This window comes from Conger conger, chromosome 2 (genome assembly GCF_963514075.1).
Source record: "Conger conger chromosome 2, fConCon1.1, whole genome shotgun sequence".
Taxonomy (NCBI): Eukaryota; Metazoa; Chordata; class Actinopteri; order Anguilliformes; family Congridae; genus Conger; species Conger conger.
In genome coordinates, this window is record NC_083761.1 from 20557763 (window position 1) to 20579154 (window position 21392).

A 21392-nucleotide genomic window follows, 5' to 3' on the forward strand; every position below is an offset into this window, starting at 1 on the left:
TGTTATGCTAAAACATTTTTTTCAAAATCACGTTCTCAACACCCCCTCAAACTCACGCTATGCTGTATACAATGCAGGTGTCCCAACACAGATGTACTCCAACAGGGAGACATATCAACCCACAATCTAATCATCACTTGCACGTGTAGGAGAGTGTGGTCACCAATGCATTCCCATTACCACATTACCACACTGTCATTCTGCCCTGAGGCAAAACACTGCACTGATTACATTAGACACTGGAATGTAGTCAGTCTAATGGATAACATGTACAAACATACAGTATGACTGATGTAAGTAGTCGTGAATAAACAAATACAAGTTTATAATCTCAGTGAGCAATTTATTGGGTATTTATTACTTATTAGACTTATTGGTCTTCTGGTCTTGTAGTCTATCCATTTAAGGGGCTTGACACATGGTGTGTTCAGAGATGCTCTTCTGCATACCACTGTTGTAATGTGTGGTTATTTGCATTACTGTCACCATCCTGTCAGCTTTGACCAGTCTGGCCCTTTTCAACTGACCTCTCTGATTAACAAGGCATTTTTGCCCACAGAACTGCTGCTCACTGGATGCTTTTTGTTTTTCGCACTATTCTCTGCAAATTCTAGAGACTGTTGTGCATCAAAATCCCAGGAGATCAGCAGTTTCCGAGATATTCAAACCACCCTGTCTGGCACCAATAATCCTTCCACGGTCAAAGTAATTTAGATCACATTTCTTCCCCATTCTGATATTTGAAAAACAGATGAACCTCTTGACCATGTCTGCCTGCTTTTTATGCATTTTGTTGCTGCCACATGATTGGCTGATTAAATATTTGCATTAACAAGCTGGTGTGTGTGTGTGTGTGCGTGTGCCCATGAGCTTGTGTCTGTGTCTGTGTGTGCCCGTGTGTGTGTGTGTGTGTGTGTGTGTGTGTGCACATGTGTGTGAGCAAGTATGTGTGTGTTTGTGTGTGCCCATGAGTGTGTGAATGTGTGTCTGTGTCTGTGTGTGTGTGTGTGTGTGCACGCGTGTGCATGTGTGCGTGTGTCTGTGTTTGTTTGTGTGCGTGTGTGTGTGTGAAACCTTATTTTACTTGCAGAGAGACATGAGAACAATTTATTTTGCCGATCCAGTATTGTCAGAGATTGAAAGTGTTGTGTGTGTGTTTCTGTGTCTGTATGTGTGCCTTCATTAATGTACAAGTAATGGAATACTGTAGCTGGGTTGAGAGCCCCTGTTCTCCTGGCTGCTACAGTAACCAGCCTAGAGCTCCTTAACCCCCCAAGGTTTAATACGCCCTCCGGGGAAGACACTCTCCCTCAGTCACTGCTCTGCCTTAACGCAACCCTGCTTGGCATGTGTATGAACCCTCCGAGTGTGCATGTGCAGCGTAAACTGACACACCTTCACTCACACATGCGCACACACAGACCCAAAGAACCCCGCCACCCCCCCAGACACGTACACACGCACACACACAGAAATCCCCATGTCTGGATCCCATTTACTCCGCTATTCCAGCCTATTCTTCTTCAATGAGATTATCTTTCCACGTCGCTCCCCTAAACCATCTTCGGTCACAGAACATGTCATTCAGAATGCGGCTGAGAGCGCGGTAACCCACCTCCCCCCTCACCCCCCCAAAAAAGAGAGACAGAGTTCATTACCATAGCGCCAATCAAGTTAGTCATTAGCTGAGGTTTCGCTATCAATTTTGCTGCAAATTTAAATATAATGTCAGTTTTACTAAATATCTTCAGACAGTGGAAATTTGCTTCCCCCCCCGTTATATCTGGTCGCTTTCCGCATCTTCTGGAAGCGGAATGGGGAAATGTTTCCTGGCTTTCCCGAAAACCCCACAGTCCCCACTGTGGCTGGTGGTCGTGGCACCAGACCAAGCATCCTGGTCCCTGACTTAGAGATTAGCTGTTTCGGGTTTCAACTGCATGGATACCCCCCCCACTCCCCCGACTTGACAGCTTTGCCCGTGGTCTGTTGGCTGGAATGTTTGTAACAATGGGGTTTTTGGGTATGCGTGTGAAAAGCGACAAAAAGTTGTAAAAAATATACAGAGAAATACAGTAAAAGAGGGGAGGGTATAGATGGAATTCCACTCGAGGGGCAAAAATAAAACAGTCTCATCCTGATGAAGTGCTCCCCCAGAGACGGAATGTTGCCAATACATATTTAAGATAAATACTTTGTCCCCTGGGAAGTGAACTGGTTTGAGCCACAGCCAATGCGAATGTGTAATCCATTATCGTATTTATGGTTCATCTGAATTTCAAAATCACTGTGGATTTTTTTTTCCTCTCTTTTTGGACTACTGGATACATTCCTGCATCATGTGAGACCACAATTCCCATAGTGCAGTGAATGTCATCTTGTGACCCAGGTCTGTGGCTGTACAATGAAACCCTCAGCTAGCTTAGGTCAGAGGTCAGACTTACTGTATGGCTACACGCTGGTAAAAGCGCTAATCCGTGGCTTTCAGGGAGGAAACAGCGAGTGTGACTGGATTGGCTAGCTGGTTGTGAGACGTGAGAATGTGGAAAGGTTGAGAGGTCGAGAGGTCGAGAGGTCAGAGGTCACTCACAAAGTACGCAGCTTGGGCATGTGGTTGAAGCTGGAGACGGGGATGCTGCTGATGTTGTTGTTGTTCAGCGTCCTGCAGAAGCACAACACATACACACACACACATAGACACACACACACACACACACATAAAGAGAAATGAGATTTAGGGGCCTCCCCTCCCCTGCCACTCTCTGTTTGACAGAGAGATTCCAGCACCTGCCAGCCGGTTCCAGAAGCAGCCAGGCTGAACCAGTCTGTCTGTCCCAGCCCATCACCCCCTGGCACCAGTACCAGCTCAGTGGAGCAGAGCAGCACATACCCTCCCCCCTCCCCCAAACACACACACACACACACACACACACCTTCCCACACACAACATTCTACTGTCTCCCACCTTTCACCAGAGCACCATTTCCTTCCCCGTGAAGCCCGTTACAATGCGGTATGCCTCTGCTCACTTCATGCTACTCCTATGGGATCACTACCTCTCTCCCTCTCTACCTCTCTCTTTCTTTCTCCCCCTTCTCTTTCTTTCTCTCCTCTCTCTCTCACTCTCTCTCTATTCTTCTTTCTTCTTTCTGCAGAGCGTGAACAAAAACCCGAAACACATGATATACAGGCACAGCCCTGGTTTGAATTCACGCTTCTGACTGTCTATATTGGGGGGGGGGGGCAGGGACACGGCCGAACCCTGGCGGCCATTTTAAACTAAGGGTTGGCACCACCTCCAGGCAACTGGGAGTGATTACGGGCGCGAACAACCGCGTGAGCCACTCCCCACCGCGCCACCCCACCCCGCCGGCACCTGAGGTCCCTGGTCTCTGGTCCCCAGCTGCAGTGAGCAGACAGCGGGCCACTTTAATCACGCGCGACCAAGAACCGCACGCGCGTGTGTGTCTGCGCGTCGCAGCAGGGGGTCAATCACAATGCAGTCTGTTCCCTTGGCAAAGGGCTGGGCAGGGTCTGGATTATAACCCAGAGTAATTAGAGCTGTTGGATAGTGCCCGTGAGGGGCGCTGCAGATGTGATTGTGCATTAAGGCCTGATCCGCTTTCCAAGTGGTCTCACGGAGCAGCTGCACACAGTGGCACTCTTTGCCCTGCGGGGGGTTCTGAGAGGGTGTTGTGAGCGAAGGTGTGCCGTGGTAGAAAGGACACCCCCTCCCCCCCCCCAAAAAAAAGGGTATTTGATACTGTAACCTTTGTTTGTGTAAGCCATGTGTAAATTATTTTATTAAAAATAAATGTCATTGATTTTTTGCAACGTATCATATCAAATTTACATTGAAGTACTACATTCATAAATGTCCATGTATGTGTATATTGTATTCAGGCTACATTAAACATTTTAGTTCCCCCTTTTTGTGTTCCCCCAGGCACCTTACTTAGGGAACACATTGCTGTACAGAAAGTTTAGAGAGGATTGTGCTTTATAACGTACCTTTATTTATGCATATATGGTATTCAGGCTACATTAAACATTTTAGTTCCCCCTTTTGTGTTCCCCCTGGCACCTTACTTAGGGAACACATTGGAGTACAGCTAGTTTAGAGAGGATTGTGCTTTGTAACATGCTGATGCGCTACTGCTCCTGCCGTGTTGGCAACTTTCATTAAACATTTATTTAACGTTTCATTTAACGTTCGTACTCACAGAACCTCCAGGCCTCTCATTGCCCTGAACGCCCCTTCCTCGATGCAGCCGATGTGGTTCTTGTCGAGCTGTCTGTAGACGCACACACACACACAAAACACACACACACACAAAGAGATTAAGCGTGTCTTATCCGGAACATAAACAAACACACATAAATAAAAACATACAGTGACATAAACACACAAATTCTAAAACATACAAACAGACACACACGGACACACATACAGACACACACAGACAGACACAGCACAGACTCACAGAAATAAACAAAAGCCTGGAAGACTCAGAGGCGGATACAAACACATTTACAGACCCTTATTCAATCTCTCCACTGGCGCTTCACTGGTTCACAGGCGCTCAGAAAAATCAATAAACACTTAAAATACGGTTTCACTAAAGTAAGCTTTGATAGCAAGGATAGCCAGAATTCATAGCCTTCTGAAGCTTTCATTATTTATTGAGCACCTGCAGACAATTATTATTGCCTTAAGCGTCACATTATGAATGAATGATACATTGGCGAAATTGACTTGCTGAGCTGTATGCTACGACTGAAAGAAAGTCAATTTCTGTATTGAGACAGTTCATTCCTACAATATAAACAGCGCTACTGAAATAAATTTATTCTCTTGACTGTATTAAGGTAACTTATCGCAGAAACTAAAAATCTGGAGTCCATCACTGTATGCTGAGTTGATTGAACAAATGACTGGCATTATGTTCCACTTGTGTGCATATTTGTGCCTGCGTGTGTTCTCTGAGATGAAGGCAATGCACCAAGCAGTCTCACATATGTAACACATTGTGCTACAGCCTGATCCACTGTAAGGTCAATTAGGCTGTTGGCTTTAAAACATGAAGCTGTCTGAAGTTCTCATTCAGCCATATAATGGAGTCCATTGTGCGTTGACTTGCTGACAGGCAGCGAATGAAAACATTCAAGGTTTCAGGTGCTTTATCCCTCTCTTATGCGAACAACAGCTGATACAGTGGTAACACGAGAATGAGGCTTACGGACCTCACATGGACAGAGGTATTGTGCTGTCAATCACAGACTCTTAATAACCAATCCCAGGATTGTGTTCTCCACTGCAAAGCGTGAGGTTTGGTTCCTATCAAAAGAGTCACTGGGAGCGGTATGGTTTCAGACATTTTGGGAGTTAAGAAAGCGTGATTGATCCATCATGCTCAGAACACCTGCATTTGAAGAACATAATGAGGAGCATCTGGGGAGTGAGGTTCCACTGTTGGCGCCCCCTGCAGGTTTTATAGAGCAGGTGCAGATACTTACAGGTTCTTGATGTCCGTCGCGCCACGGAAAGCCTTCCTGGGGATTGCCTGGATCCCATTCTCGCTCAGGTCCCTGTGGAAAGAGATGGTATCGTCGGGTCAAAACGGCCATGCACATACTAACCCTCGACATGCACAAATGAAACAGCAATTCAAACCCACCCTCAACAAATGGCAAGATCCATGAACAGTACCCCAGTTTGCCAGATGGTGACGCTGTAGCAAGCCACAACGTGTTTTGGCCTATAACTTGTGAAATATTTTGGCTAGTGTCAAAATACTTTTTTCACCAGATTCCCTGGATGAAGTTATTGGAATGAAACATTTCGCCATTTTGTCCCATGCATACACATGCAAATACAGAATAGGCACACAAAGGGCAGCCAGAGGCTCATTGTTAAAATGCAAGAAATTTGAGGAAAAAACTAAATTTCAGTGTGCATTCAGCAGAGACCGCTCTCCTCTGTTTTTGGGTTGACGTTTATAAAGACGCTACACAGATGCACTGGCGTAAAGTGCACGTTTTCTTACTCATGCTCCTAGAGGAAGCCCAAGGGACAGAGTAAAAGATCTTGATTTGGTGGTGACAGACACGTATCTGTGCCGCAACCCCTCTCAAGAGCGGGAAGAGTACGCTTGTCTGCTGTTTCTCCGGTGCCTCACTTCTTAACCGTACTCTCGCTCAAAGCCTTCAGCTGCCTGCTCGTCGTGCAGCTAAACACGCTTTGACAGAGAGCCTCATTATTTCGTAAGAGACTGCTTAGGAGAAACCTCCCTGTGCATATCCCAAGGAGGAAGTGCTACTTCCACTGCATCCGCAATGTAAACGGAATGCGTATACACCCCGCTGAAAAAAAACTGCTCAAGCTAGGTTTTCAAACAGCTAGTTGCTGGTTGGCTGCTTCAAACCAGTTCAACATGGCTAAGCTGGTTGATAAGTTCAGACCAGCTGGAAGGTTGACATGGTTTTACCAGCTCAAACTATGTTTTGAAACAGCTGGTAGCTGATTGACCAGCTCATACCCAGTTAGACCAGCTTATGACCAGCTTGACTAGCTCAATTTTCATAAGATGTCATAGCTGGTTTTTACAGCAGGGCAATGGATAGAGACAGGGGGAGTCAGAGAATGACAGAAAAAGAAAGAGGTAGGGTGGAAGGGAAGGAGAGATGGAGAGAGAGAGAGACCAACAAGAAAGAAACGTCCATACACGTTCTTTCCACAGTCACTTACAATATATACTTACAATATAATTACACACGTAACATAGCGTATATTGTGAGCTTGTTAGGAGTGCAGTGTTCTCTTACATACTATTATTAAATATGAAAAACTCCTAACAAGTCCACAATGGGACACTGACACGGTTCATCATGCCGGATGCACATTAACGAGTCTCTCCTGCCGTAGTGATCATTAAACCTTTCAAAACAACACTTGTGAGATGTGTCACGACACGCGGAGTGCACACAGGGGGCTATGGACATACCACAGCTTTTTGGCATTGTGTTATACCGCGTCATCTGCGACGTGTGCCGTCTCGTCAGGCATTTACAGTGTCATCACAGTAAACCGTGAGTGTGTATTTAACAGGACAGCTCATGTAAAAGATGTCATAAAATGCAAACAGACAGCCTTAAATAAACCACTGATGATGAGATATCAGTTAGCACAAAGGGAGCACATTCCTCCTAAGAGTTACGCACTCTTCAGACGCAAGCACACAAAGACACACATGCAGTACTTAGGCTCACACACACAGGCTGACAACGGTGGTTTGCAGTGTATTAGGTCAAAGGTCAAAGAGCGAGCGTAGCCTTAGCACTGACCCATACGCTCAGGTCACTGGACTTTATTGCTGGGCCTGGGGACTGGCTGGGCTCATTTCCAGGTAAGGTCCTGTCACCAAGGCCCTGACTAATGCACTTTAATGCACCTATGATATGAATGCACTGTGAGTCACCCAGGCCAAGAACACAGCGATGACAATGTAATTGAATTCCACGGCAGAAAGGTTTGCCAGCAGTACAAGCAACCGCACGGGGGGGAACAAGGGCAGCGCAATGCACTAATCACTGTTAATAAGCCATTGCTTTAATAGCTACCCTCTGCTTCAGTGTGCTGCCTTTGTAATCGTTTCACAATATCTTCTGCATTGTAAGTGACTTTGTTTCCAAAAAAGAGAAAGAAAAAGCTGCTTGCCATTGCGGTTCCTTTATTGCATTTTTTTTCAGTTATTTATTTAATTTGTTTACACCACATTTATTTAATGTGACGACCGCTGATATGCTTCTATACGAGAGAACCGCGAACAATGCAGCCCTTTTCTTGCCTTTATACCATTAAATAATATTACTGTTATAAAGACGGATCACACATCCTGCAGGCAGGAGAGAGAGGGAGAGGGGGAGAGAGAAAGAGAGAGAGATGGAGAGAGGGAGAGTGAGTGAGAGGCGAGTAACAGTGTGATAGAGGGTAACACATAGGGAGATGGAGTATGAAAAAGTGAAAGAGGGAGAGTGTTTAAGGGGAGATAGGGAAGAAAGAGGGGAGAGAAAGAGAGAAAAGTGTGAGAAAGAGCTAAGAGAAATGGAGAGAGGCATACAGTAGACAGAGAGGGAGAATGTTAGGGGAGAACTATACAATGGGATGTCTTAGAAAGCAATGAACAGGAATAAAGGAAATAGCTGGGTTTGGCAGTCCTAAGCCCATGTTAATGGAAGTAGTGTTGAACTGGCCAGAGTTGACAGTGGTTTGAACAAAAGTACCCCACCCCCACCCCCACCATCACTGGGGGCCAGAATAAGCGGCCCGGGCGGAGACAGCGGGATAGACAGGGGCACTAAATCAGGTGGCGTCTCCGTCACTCTCAAACACTCAAACCCCACCACCAGATCACTCATGGTTTTGGTCTGGAGACAGAGGCTGCAAAGTTTATGACTTTCTTCAATGAGAGTCAAGAACCGTACTTCCAAACGAACGAAGCAGCCCCCATGCATGTGTATGAACGTGTGTGTGTATACTGTATGTGCGAGAGTGTGTGGGTGTGGGTGCACAGGCATGTGTGTGTATGTGTGTGTATGTGTGTGTCTGTATCTGTGTGTCTATACTGTATGGGTCTGAGTGATTTTCTTTTAATGCATGCATTTTTAAAAAGCAAAACAGGACATAACTGTGGGAGGCCATACTGCGGTTTTCATAATTTTTTTTGGGAATGAGACATGCTGAAATGCCCGTGAGCTACACTCCAAGCTCCCCAAGAATATGACCTGGGATATACATTTTGAGAATGCCATTAATTCCTTATTCCGTGCAATGATCCGTGGAAAATGTCCAGACCAGGAATCAGAATAAGCTGGAGGGAGGCTGCAGGAGGTCTGTAATGTCCGACGTCTCTGAATGCCTCTCAGGGTTCTGCCAGCTCATTTCTCTGACCAGCAATGTCATGATGAAATGCGGATCTACACAAGCATTTTATACAGTACACAAAGCCACACGCATAAGCACACATGCACTTAGAAACACATCATTTGTCAACTCTGTAGCCACAGAAGGACAGAACTCAAGTCCTGCTCGGTTTATTTCTGGCAAAATACCTCTGCTGGTCTTTAAATATAACGATCAAATGCAATTTGCTGACATTATTATTCATTAAATTACTAAAATAGCAACTCTGCAGAACAATGGCAGATGCAGGCTTGCTTTCCCCCTCGGAAAGCTCCGCCTACTCCATGACTCAATTACACATGCACACACATACACACACAAACATATGTTAGGGATAAGTCTCATTGGTTTTACATGAGACTACCTGGCAAAAAGAAAATTCAGAATTGTACACATGTACATATGCTCACACATTCACGACTGTTGTGAAGAATATGTCAAGCTCCCACTGCTGATGCCCAGCACTGTTGGGGTGAATGGTTTGGGGGAGCCCCACAGGCGCCCTATAATGTACGCAGGCAGCAAGGAGAGCGGAACTAATTGGCTCTGGGTTAATGGTTCGAGAAGCAGACCCCCACGGGGGGTGGAACTGCAGGTTATCAGATCTCTGCTCTGGAAACCAACAGCAGACGGCATTAAGTTACTTGGGCAAAGCTCGCCCCCCAAAAAACAGGCCTCTGTTAGACTCCTAATTGCCTGTTGGGGTTTTTTTCATGGCCTTAGAGCTGTTCCGTTTCCAATGGGGTACCCCTCAGAGCTTTGTTATTTCATATGGGGCGCCCTTCTGAGCTGTTATTTTATATGATGTAAAGCCTGGAGTCAAAACTATTTCACACAGGTACTCTCAGCCTTACTGCAAATTGGGTACTAAACTAAGCTGGACTATTGTGGTGAAGCACAAGGAGTGGTGCATCATAAGAGATTAGGCTGTCATCGAAAGGAGGGTTTCTGTCAAAAGGGCAACTTCCACCTCATTACTCAATATTTACTCCTTTGGCTGACTGGATGCCTCAAAACAATCTGTGACATCACTCAAACAGCATGGCCCTCTGGGAACTGGAGACAGGTGAAGAAAGAAAGTGGAGAATGAGCATCCAGCCCATTGTCTGGATGCAGGGTAGTTAGCAATATTTTAACAGTCTCCTTTTTTGCGTGAAAGTTAATTAGACTGTTCATAGGACTATATGAGACCTCAAAATTCCTTACCCGAACAACTTCACAGGGACTAGCCCGAAATAAGAGACGGTGGAGCACACTGAACTTAGAGGAATGCATTCTGTTTAATGGAGATGGGAGACTGAGATGTTTAACATCAAACAATGTCTTCCTCAGAGTCAAAAACGGTCTCTCTGAGGCCTCTACATCAATGGTAGTGAGTCACAGTGAGTCACAATGTAATGAGGATTCCTTGGCTAGCAAAGAAAGAGAGAGAAATACAATGGTCTGCAGTGCTGGTCACTGTCGATCCACGCCATTACCGCTTAGATCCCATCTTATCTGAAACCGCGTAACTATCTCAACAACTTCCCCTCCAGGCCCGCGTGCCAGCAGCCTGACAGAGTGGGGGGTGCCGGGTTTGGGGTTGTGGGGTGGCTCCATAATGTCCTCCCTGGAGAGCGATGGTCAAATTCTGGGTGCCAGAATGGTATCTGGCAGGCTTCCATGTGGTCAGGAAACCACAGTGCTGAACACAATGGAGTCCATAGGACCACCACTTCCACAAGATTTCGCAATCGGGGTTTACTATCTAAATGTGGGTTGACTTCATTCACACGCTTAGGCTATAAATTCGATGAATTAAACCAAAGTTTTACGTGTTGATTTGGTCTTGTGACTGGTGGTGTGAGGGGTAGGAGGAACAACCAGAACAAAGTCTTGTTGCGGTATAATGTGGTATAATCTGTGGACTCAGGGCTTTTGGAAATACTTGTGATGTGATCCAGACTCTCGGGCCTTGTCCTATGGAGAACAGAGGAGGAGAAGAATCCTCTCCCTGCAGGGCCCCCCATGTCAGCACACCATGTTCCTATACCCACCCTTGGGGCCAGAGAGAAGGGACATCTAAGACAATGAGCCTGCAGCATGGCAAAAGAACACAAGGCCTGTAGCATAGCTAAAGAACACAGGGTCTGTAGCTTAGCTAAAGAACACAAGGCCTGTAGCTTAGCAAAAGAACACAGGGCCTGTAGCTTAGCTAAAGAACATAAGGCCTGTAGCTTAGCTAAAGAACACAAGGCCTGTAACTTAGCAAAAGAACACAGGGCCTGTAGCTTAGCTAAAGAACATAAGGCCTGTAGCTTAGCAAAAGAACACAGGGCCTGTAGCTTAGCTAAAGAACATAAGGCCTGTAGCTTAGCAAGAGAACACAAGGCCTGTAGCTTAGCAAAAGAACACAAGGCCTGTAGCTTAGCAAATGAACACAGGGCCTGTAGCTTAGCAAAAGAACACAGGGCCTGTAGCTTAGCTAAAGAACACAGGGCCTGTAGCTTAGCTAAGAACACAAGGCCTGTAGCTTAGCTAAAGAACACAAGGCCTGTAGCTCAGCTAAAGAACACAAGGCCTGTAGCTTAGTTAAAGAACACAGGGCCTGCAGCATAGCTAAAGAACACAGAGCCTGTAGCATAGCTAAAGCGCACCATAACCACAGTAGCCTACAGCTCAGAGCACAGTGATCATAGTACATATTAAATATGCTTTAAATACATACTGGAAATATTTTAACTCTTTAGGCACCCGTAAATCTTCAAACTGTGAGCAAACATATTATTAACCAAAATCATATGAAAGACAATTGTGTTCTGGATATTTATGTGAAAAGATGATTCTTTTACAGCATGACTATATATAAAAAGGACTGTAATTCCTACAAGGATCACCCAGAATGGATGTAGATACACTCAAATTAAAGCTGACAGTCTGCACTTTAAACTCAATATAATGTACAAAGGGTTAAAGCAAGTTTCCAGGCCTGAATTATAGCGATACCTAAAGAACTCAGCGACCACGGTATGACCGAAAGAACACAATGACCGCAGCACGACCTACAGAACAGCATTTTTAAAATTGACTGGTCTCCCTTCACTGTTTGGCAGTCATGCAAAAATCCTGGCATGCAATCTTGAGTCTCCCAAGACAACCTTGGGAGCAGGGGGGTAGGGGGACTGAATCCTCCCAATGATAGTTCACCCCATGTCCCTGAACTTTCACCTTCGACCATTATGCCCCAGGCTTTCATGGCCCCAGTAATATAATTTCATTTTATCACACAGAGGGTCTCCATGCTATTCTCTCTCTCTTGCTCTGTGCACCTGTCTTAATCACAGTGAACAAAATGCCCAAAATGGACCACTGGTTCATTCCCAATGCATCCTATTTTGTATAGACTGCACTGTTGTGCTGAAAAATGCAAGATTAACTTACATGGAACCTGTAGCTTTACTTATCTTGAGCCAACCATGTTAAATTTACCTTCTTTGGCAGAAATGTAAAGCACAGGAGACTCTTTCAACACCTCCTGAGAATCTTCTTTCAAAATTTGTGCAGTTCCAAATCTGGCCAGTGGAGGAGCTCTTGCAAAGAAGGCCTTTAGACACAATTAGTTTTTCTTTGTGTGGCCATGATTAAAAACAGCAACTCTCTTCTTCCAGCAAAGAAAGGATAAACTTCAGCATCCGTGTAAATATACCCCCAAGCCACAGGATTTGATGCCAGCCCCTCAGCGCTTAGAAAGGTTTATGTCAGCATTATAGTGTGTAATCCCTGTACAATCTCAGCAATAAAATCCCACAGTTTTGCTGAAGCTTGGCAAAGGGGGGGGGGGGGGGGGGGGCTGGGAACATGTTGACAAGAGAATGAAGACTGTGGGTGGAGAGTACACACACGCGTGCACACATACGCGCACGCACACACACACGCACACACACACATGCACACACACGCGCACGCACACACACACATGCGTACACACGCACGCACGCACACACACACACGTGCACACACTCACACGCACACACGCGTGCACACACACACGCACACGCACACACGCACACACACGCGCACACACACACACGTGCACACACACACACACGCACACACACACACACACACACACACACACACACAAATCACACTTTTTCTGCTCCATTTCCAAAGACGGTCAGGGGCAGTGAACCCCTCATCCAACCAGCCAGACTGTGAGAGTCTAGGAGGAAGTGAGCCAGCCGAGAGAGAGAGAGAGAGAGAGAGAGAGAGAGAGAGAGAGAGAGAGAGAGAGAGAGAGAGAGAGAGAGAGACAGAGAGAGAGAGAGAGAGAGAGAGAGAGCAGTGCTGACTGAGACCCCTGCTGACATGCCATTGGCTCTGTGGACCCAGCCAATTGAACATACTGAACAACAGTGAGCCACTTATACGAGACATACATTCACACAAACTCTCCCTAAAAAGACATTCTTACAAACTCGAAAATTCTTACAAACAACCTACGGTATACACCTTTGCCCAAAAAGCCTTAATAAACATACACATACAGTAGATACACAGACCAACTACAAACATACTGACCTAAATATAGTCTCTCACATACGCCACGCACACACACACACACACACCACTAAAACTGGACACAGCATGGTTGACAGGGATACTGGCTTTTAGCCAGCCGGGAAAAGGAAATGACTTTCAACTCTTTGCAGGTAAATGAAGATAGGTTGCACACAAACATACACGCACACATAGACACCCACACACAAGTGCAAACATCCACACACACACATAGACACACACAGCTCCCAGTGTAATAGTGCAGCTAAATATCGGTGTACAGTACAGGGTGCTGATTGGAGCATGTTATTTATGAGCTGGGAGGGAGGAATGCTTGGTTCTGCACAGGAGTGGTCTGGACTCTGTCAGCCACTGCAAACCCAGGCCATGTTCCCCACCACCCCAGGGCATGATGGGATACACCCTGACCTGTATGATTGAGTGATGCCAGGTTACAGTCAAATTGCATGGACTGCAGTACACAGTAAAATGACTGTGATCCTGTGTGCCTGTTCCAGCCAAGTTCTCAGAGTTTGTGTGCGTGTCTGTGTGTGTGTGTGTGCACGTGTGTGCGTGTCTGTGTGTGTGTGTGCGTGCATGGATGGGTGTTCACAGGCATATGCATGTGAATTGCTTTGTGTCAGCATCTCTGTGTGTATGTTTGTCTATAGGAATGTACGTCTACATGAGTGTGTGTGTCCGTGTGTATGTAAGTGCATAACCTTGTATTTGTATACATGTGCTTGCGTGAGTGCATATGTTTGCTGCTCTAAACACAAACTCTTCACAGACTGCTTTGTAACTTGCCTGTTTCTCTATGCCCCTACATTGCATGACTGCAGAGCAGAGCCTGCCATTATATAAAATAAGGGGCTGTGGTGGCAGAATAACAGCATGGACACTTCGGGAATCACCAGAACAAGCTCAGGGATCCTGTGAATAAACAGCTTCTCTCACACAGCAAACCAGACTCAGCCACCTCGCGATGTGAACATATGTTGAGAGTATAACACTGCCCTCACCAGCAGAATTACACTGACAAACATACATTAATTCAACAGGTAAAATCCCACCAGAGCAATCAGAGCAGTAGGTAATACCCTTCTACCTGACCCGTCCAAAGACTGATGCATGTTATGCGTATCACAACGGACCTCCATTATCAAAAGCCCCTTCACTCGGCAGGGTAACTGACAAGGAGAGGAGAGTTTGTGTTGTGAGGATGGAAGGGTGGTCTTCTTTTAATTAGAGGCATTAATCACCATGGCCCCAGTTACAGTCCCGCTTAAACAGTAGCTTGTAATTAGACCATTAGTAAGTCATTATGAGACTTAATGAGGTGTGAAGAGCCATTCACAGGATGGTGGTACTGTTCTCAATAGTCTTTACTCTAAGCACATCTCTCTTTACATCTGTCTTTCGCTTTCTCTCTCTCTCACACACACACACTCACATACACACACACATAAACACAAAGACAGACACCACACACACACACATGGACTCAGTGGCCGTCAGCTGGAAACATTCTCTTTGGCAGACGCTGATTGACACACGCATGCAGGCTAAATCAAGCACATCCTCTCTCAGCTCTGTGGAGTCTGGCACTCAGAGAGGTGAGAGGCAGGCAGACACAAAGACTCTCAGACAGACACACACACATACACACACATACACTCCTTAGGCCCAGGGTAGGGAAGGATGCCCATGTCCATTGCTGGATTTTATGCCAACTTCTGATCCGCATTTACGGTAATTAGCCCAATCTATTATGTGAACTGAGAATTAAGCTACATTTCTCACTAAGCTCACGGATGAGAGCTCGAAGACTTTTATTGTTTCAATAAAACGTTTCCCTGCAGCCGAAACTGCGAGAAAGCTGGCATTGGTGTTTACAGATAATTACCTTAACTGAGCTAGGGTCATTTAGGTAAACATAAACTTACAGTCATAACGCAATGGCTCTCCAGGAACAGGAGTTTCCCACCCTTTCCTTTGAGCAGAAAAACAACAGCATTCATAGTGCACGCTAAATCTTCCAGTATAATTAGGGAACTAGAGAAGTAGGGGGCAGAGGTTCCACCAGGGATTTTGGGCCCCATGAAACGATCTCACGTTGGGTCCCATCAGTCCAGATATTACCGTGTTGTAATATTTTTTGAGGGCGCCTGTCAGTTAGGGCCCTTGGAATAACCTTTTTTTGCCCCTGTGGGGCAGTGGCACTGGGCCTGACATGGGCGCTCTTTAGTGGTGACATTAGCCTCAACAGTAATCTCGTCATGCTAGATGATTAGATTAGCGGCCTGTAGCGTAGTGGTTAGGGTACATGACTGGGACCCGCAAGGTAGGTGGTTCGATCCCCGGTGTGGCCACAATAAGATCCGCACAGCCGTTGGGCCCTTGAGCAAGGCCCTTGACCCTGCATTGCTCCAGGATTGTCTCCTGCTTCGTCAACTGTACGTCACTCTGGATAAAAGTGTCTGCCAAATGCCATTAATGTATTAATGTAATAGTGTAATTAGACCCACAGGTATGTGAGTAGAAGAGACCCCTGGATTGGCAAATTCACAGCTGCACAATATGCTGGTAAGCCACGTCGTCTCATTCTCACAGCATGTGCCGGTTCGTGGTTGGGATCGTAACTAATTAGCAAGATGTTCCACGTTTGAATAATGGTCGGGACACCACACAGTTGCCAGGTGCCAGTGCTTAAATGGATAATGTACAAGATGCGTAACATCTAATAAACTACAGGTACAAGGAATGTGATATAAATGGGGGTTCTCTTTGTGGTGATTGAGTGAGTGCCGCGGCAGAGAGCGGCTCTGTCTCTCAGCGCTGAATAGACATTCCCTCACCGCAATGCTAAAAGGCCGACAATAGCTGTGCAGTGTACAGCCTGGAGAACGAGACAAATTCCTGCCATTTTTCTGCAGTGAAAACACAGAGAGTATTTACAGACGCTCCCTGGTCGGAGTGACCTCTGACTAAGCAGGAGCCCTAGGGGTCAGAATGAAAGGGGGATTTAACAGGTATAATTATCAATAATTATGAGCCGTTTGTACGGAATCTGTTTGATAGTTCCACCAAAGGAACTAACCTTTCACTCAAAAGTGGAGAATACGGGTTTGGAGTTAAAGAAAGAGAAATAAAAGGAGGGAGAAAGAGTTTGAACAAAGCAGCTCTACACAGGTTCAGTAAATACCTCTGGTCTTACGGAACGCCCTCAAAGGCATCATAACGGTACGAAATTCAGTAGATGAAGAATGCACGACAGTCTCCTACAAGCACCACCATGCTGGCTCAGCTATTTCAACCATCTCAGGCAAAATCACCCTCTAAAAATAACAAAGCGTTGCGCACTCTTTCCCCTTTACCGTTTCTGCTATGAATGTCATAAGGTATGTCAAAGACACAGGGAGGGAGGGGGGGGGAGGCAGTGAATGCGGGCTGAGCTGCAGTTCTAGAGGATAAAACTATGATGGAGTGGAAGGAAAATGGACAGAAGAAGGTCAATAAAGACGGATGGGAGCAGCAAAGGCCCTGTGTGGTAAAATGGTAATTGGTAAATGTTAGTTGAAGAAGGAAAATGTAAAATGACAGGTCAGATTTCAGATCTGTTGGGCTGGGGGCTTTGGGAAGGGGAGACGGTGCGTGTGTGTGTGTGTGTGTGTGTGTGAGACGTGTGTCTATAATGTGTGTGTGTTTGTGGTCCAAGGGTCTGTTCTGGAGGACATTCAGGGAATATTTGTGCTTTGTGTCTCCAACCTGCTTTACTCCCAAACAGTCACAGACAGACAGAAAAAGCCGACTCAATGGACCTCTCTCCTCGCTCCTATTACAGAGCCTCTCTAGAGTAATTTCACTCTGGTGCACTGTGGGAGAACGCACAGGGGTCTGGGTGTTTGCCATCTTCACTCCAGTCAAGTTTCTGCTCATCTCCGCCTCTTTCAGGGCAGACAGTACAGGAAGTCATGGAGTAAAGGCTCACGAATGACTGTGAAAGTATACTGCACAAAATCAAAATACAGACACCTTTCAAACAGAGCATGAAGACCTTTTCAGGCAAGATTTTAATAAACTGACATTCCAATTCACTCACTGATGGTGTCATGGCACTCATCACAAAGAACAGTGGCTTCTCTGGTGTGTTGGTCAAATTCCAAAACTGGCTTTCTCAATCTGGGCATCGACTCACCGGCTGTCACCAACTGTCTGAATAATATTTCCCTCTATAGCTCAACTAATGTACGGTTAGCCACACATTGAAAGTGAATGAGATATAGTAAGTCTGCCTCCTTTCACTATAAGTGTTTTGAGATCCAGAGATGAAAGATGCAACCATAAATACAATGCATCCACTCATGCTTGCGGTTTTTCACACTCAAAGTTCCTCTTCCAGATTCCAAAATGCTTTTGTTGCGGGTTCAGGACAATATGTCCGAGTGCAGAGTTACCAAGAATTTACTACCCCTCTGGACATGGTGGTTGCAGAAACATGAATCACAACAATAGCGGACAAGAGAGGCTTCGTCCAGGGAACTGGCAGGAGATGCCACAACGGCTGCCACATGAGTCAGTGTGAAACCCAGGGGACTCCTCAAATCCACCGCAAATGTGCTCTTAATAATAATGTGTTATTTAGCTGATGCTTTTATCCAAAGTGACTTGCAGTTGATTAGACTAAGCAGGGGACAAGCCCCATGGAGCAATATGGGGTTAAGGGCCTTGTCGAACTGCTGTGTGGATCTTTTTGTGGTTACACCAGGGCTTGAACCACCGACCTTCTGGATTGGTGGTTCCTTAGCCCCTAGGCTCCAGGCTACCCTACCTGCCCTTGCAGGTAATGGACAAGTAGTTTGGCATACCAGTACCAGCATTTTATTCTACCATGAAAAAACTACACCGATAACACTGCAAGCCTGGGGAAGAAAGAAATAGCATTACAGACTTACTCCACCACCTCCGTTCAGCAAATTCTCTGAGCAGACATGGAACATATTCATATTCTCAGAAATAATTATCAAGCACATAGATTATTATGTACTATAGCCTTTGCTGTACTACTAATGAACCGAACAGTTTCTTTAGAAGCTGTCAGAATGACATTTTCCAAGTTTAATACAGTAATATCTTATCTGAAGGGTTCTGTGGCTCTGAAGCTGTGAAACCTCATTTGTCGATGGCATATACACACTCTATAGATAGCATAGCAGGTACACACAGAGCAGGCAGCATCCTACTCCAAATAATAGCTGAAAAAATAACCTGTCATACACCCAGAAGTTATTTTTTACTCACTTTACTAAGGCTTGTTCTGGTATGCTTTAAAAAAGTGGTTCACAGAATTGGGAGATGGGATGAAAATAAGTTGTATTATTTATTTGTTTAAAAAAAAATATATCACTTTCAACTGAAAGTCACACCAGCTAATTAAAACTTTGCACAAAACACATCATACCTCCATTTAATTCCACATGTGAACAGTCAGTCTACATTTCAACATTTTAGTCACAGAAAATACAGTGATTAAGTGGATCCTGTACTCAGAAGTTTCTGGAAAGAGGACATTTGAATGGATAGAACACATTCCCTTTGAATAGTGTTAGCAGGCCATCGTATGCCATACATTCAGCCCAGTGTCTGGGCCTTTGTTGAGTCAATGCTGCCACCCCCACAGCAGCACCCATGCTGACACACTGAGTTCATTTCACCGTGCAGTTTAACGTTTTCAACGCTCTGCCCTGTGCCGCAACGCGTCTCATTATCTCAGGCCGGTCCGCGTGTTTCTCGGCTCGAGGCGAGACGTGCTCTCCTGGTAATGCGTTTCTCCTTTCACTTTCTCCTCTGTCCAAATCTGTTGGCCGTGTTTATTTAATTCTTTAAAAAGCAGGCGGCAGGAAAGAACTCATTAGGATGAATCATCACACTTCCAGCCCAGCCACGGGGGATTGATCACACCCGCGACCTCCCTGTAACCGCTCTCCTCACTGCTAACCCTCAGCAGGCCCCACGGTAAAACATGCACACACACACACGCATGCACACACACGCACAACAAACATCCATACATAGACACGCACCACATACACAAAGCTGTGCTCACAAACACGGCAGATAAACGGATGGTAAAGTTAAATGGGAATGAGTCGTTGTGCTCATCTTCAAATAATGGGAATGTGAGGCTAAACTCAACACTGGACTGAACAGAACAAACAAAACAGAACCGAACACGCACGTGACAGCTGAAAAATATTGGCTTATCCACTGCCACATTAAAACCAACTCTTTCTAAACAGGTAGCAGCGAAATACAATTAATTTCATTGTTTATTATCTGATACAGTATGTGTCAGATGTGTATTTTCATTGCTATTCACAATTTTTCACTAGCTATCCTGTCAGGCTTCTTCTGGACCTATTCCCATTCCTTCTGAATCTACGTACTACCCTTTTGCCACCTCCTTTGTAACATGGGGTACGGCATACAAAGCCTGCTAGATTGACATTGACATAAGCTAGCTAGTTGGTAGTACTGAGCTAAAAGGCTAAAAGCAATTCAGAGATCCTGGCCATGCCCCCAATCCCTAGTGAAGTCACGCTGCATTCTGGACTGAGGCTGCCAGTGCAGCAAAATTTGGTATGTCCTCTTGATAAATGATTAATTTCTCTCAGTAGGAACAGAAAGTTGATTAGCGGGGATTCAAGGCAAAACCCCTCACTTGTTGTCTCTAAGGGGCTGAAATAAATATTGGATTCTTATAGTTGGTGCTATAGCACATTGAAGACGCACTGTCATGTTAAACTTCACTGTGCCTGCTGTGGCAATATCACCATGCAATGTGACATTGTATACAAAACTCGAGTTTAGCAACAGAAAAGTGAAATCCTAGATGAAACAGGAAAACAAGACCTGGATTTATGTCACAAGTATGCAAATTCAAACGATGTCGAAGTGTTTTAGCATAGAATTTTCCTTTGAAGCATTATAAAGTTGTATTGACATTTTCCAGGTAACTTCAGTTTGTTTTCTCAAATGACTGAATTTAAATGAATGATTCTGATATGTAATGGCACTAGCATGTCATACTCCCTGAGTGCTTGAGGGGGGTGGTCTATATAGTACAGTTCACACATAGTTAATTATGGCTGCCGTGTGGCATCTCTGTGACTGTGCTGCAGTACTGGACATACCTCGGCATGTACCGTTACTTCCACCTGCCAACTCTACCTCCACCACCATTACCAGTCCAGCATCCAACCCCAGCTATTGCCAGATTAATCACCACATTCATTCCAGCTTCTGGTCTGTTGATCTTCACCTCCAAAGACAGCCCTCTGGCATTCTCATATCAAACTGTGGACGGTAAGCATGGTTGGCTTGGGTGGGAAAAACATGATTTTGCTAGAGGAGATATTGGCGGGCCAGCAGGGGGCACTCTTCCCCCTGTGTCGCATCCACCAGCTAGTGCTCAGCATAGAGAGGGGGCTGCGTTATCGAAGGTGGGGAAGATGTCCTGGTCTTGACTCACTGGGACCCTTGGTATCCTGATCAAATCCCCAAAAGCTTAACTCTGGCCCTATCATTATCCCTACATTCAATCCATTTTCATTTCCTCAAATGAGAATGAGAGAATTGCAAATGGGAGTTCTTGGTTGACCTACCTGGTGGCAAAAAGGTCAAATAAATATATGAACCTACAGCACCCTCAAGCTCAACTCCCCTGCCCTCCCTACCCCGCCTTCCTCCCCACCCCCAACCAATCTTTCTCCCCGCTCTCTGATCTATCTGCACGGCTTTGTCCCCAGCTTTGTCTCCTCCACCCCTGCTCCACCACCTATTTACTTTCCCTCCGTTTAGATCCATTAGAGTGATTATGGCATCTCCACCACAG

At 45.6% G+C, this 21392-nt stretch overlaps 1 protein-coding gene across 1 annotated transcript in view; it reads right to left on the reverse strand.

Annotated features, from left to right (window-relative positions):
* Positions 1-21392, reverse strand: part of slit1b (slit homolog 1b (Drosophila)) — a 123830-nt gene that overhangs the window by 49655 nt on the left and 52783 nt on the right. Inside the window, exons 5-7 of the mRNA XM_061228658.1 lie at positions 5515-5586; positions 4221-4292; positions 2588-2659 (exon numbers count right to left, since the gene is read on the reverse strand). Of these exons, the coding sequence (XP_061084642.1) occupies positions 2588-2659; positions 4221-4292; positions 5515-5586 (216 nt within the window). The remainder of the gene's footprint in view (positions 1-2587; positions 2660-4220; positions 4293-5514; positions 5587-21392) is intronic.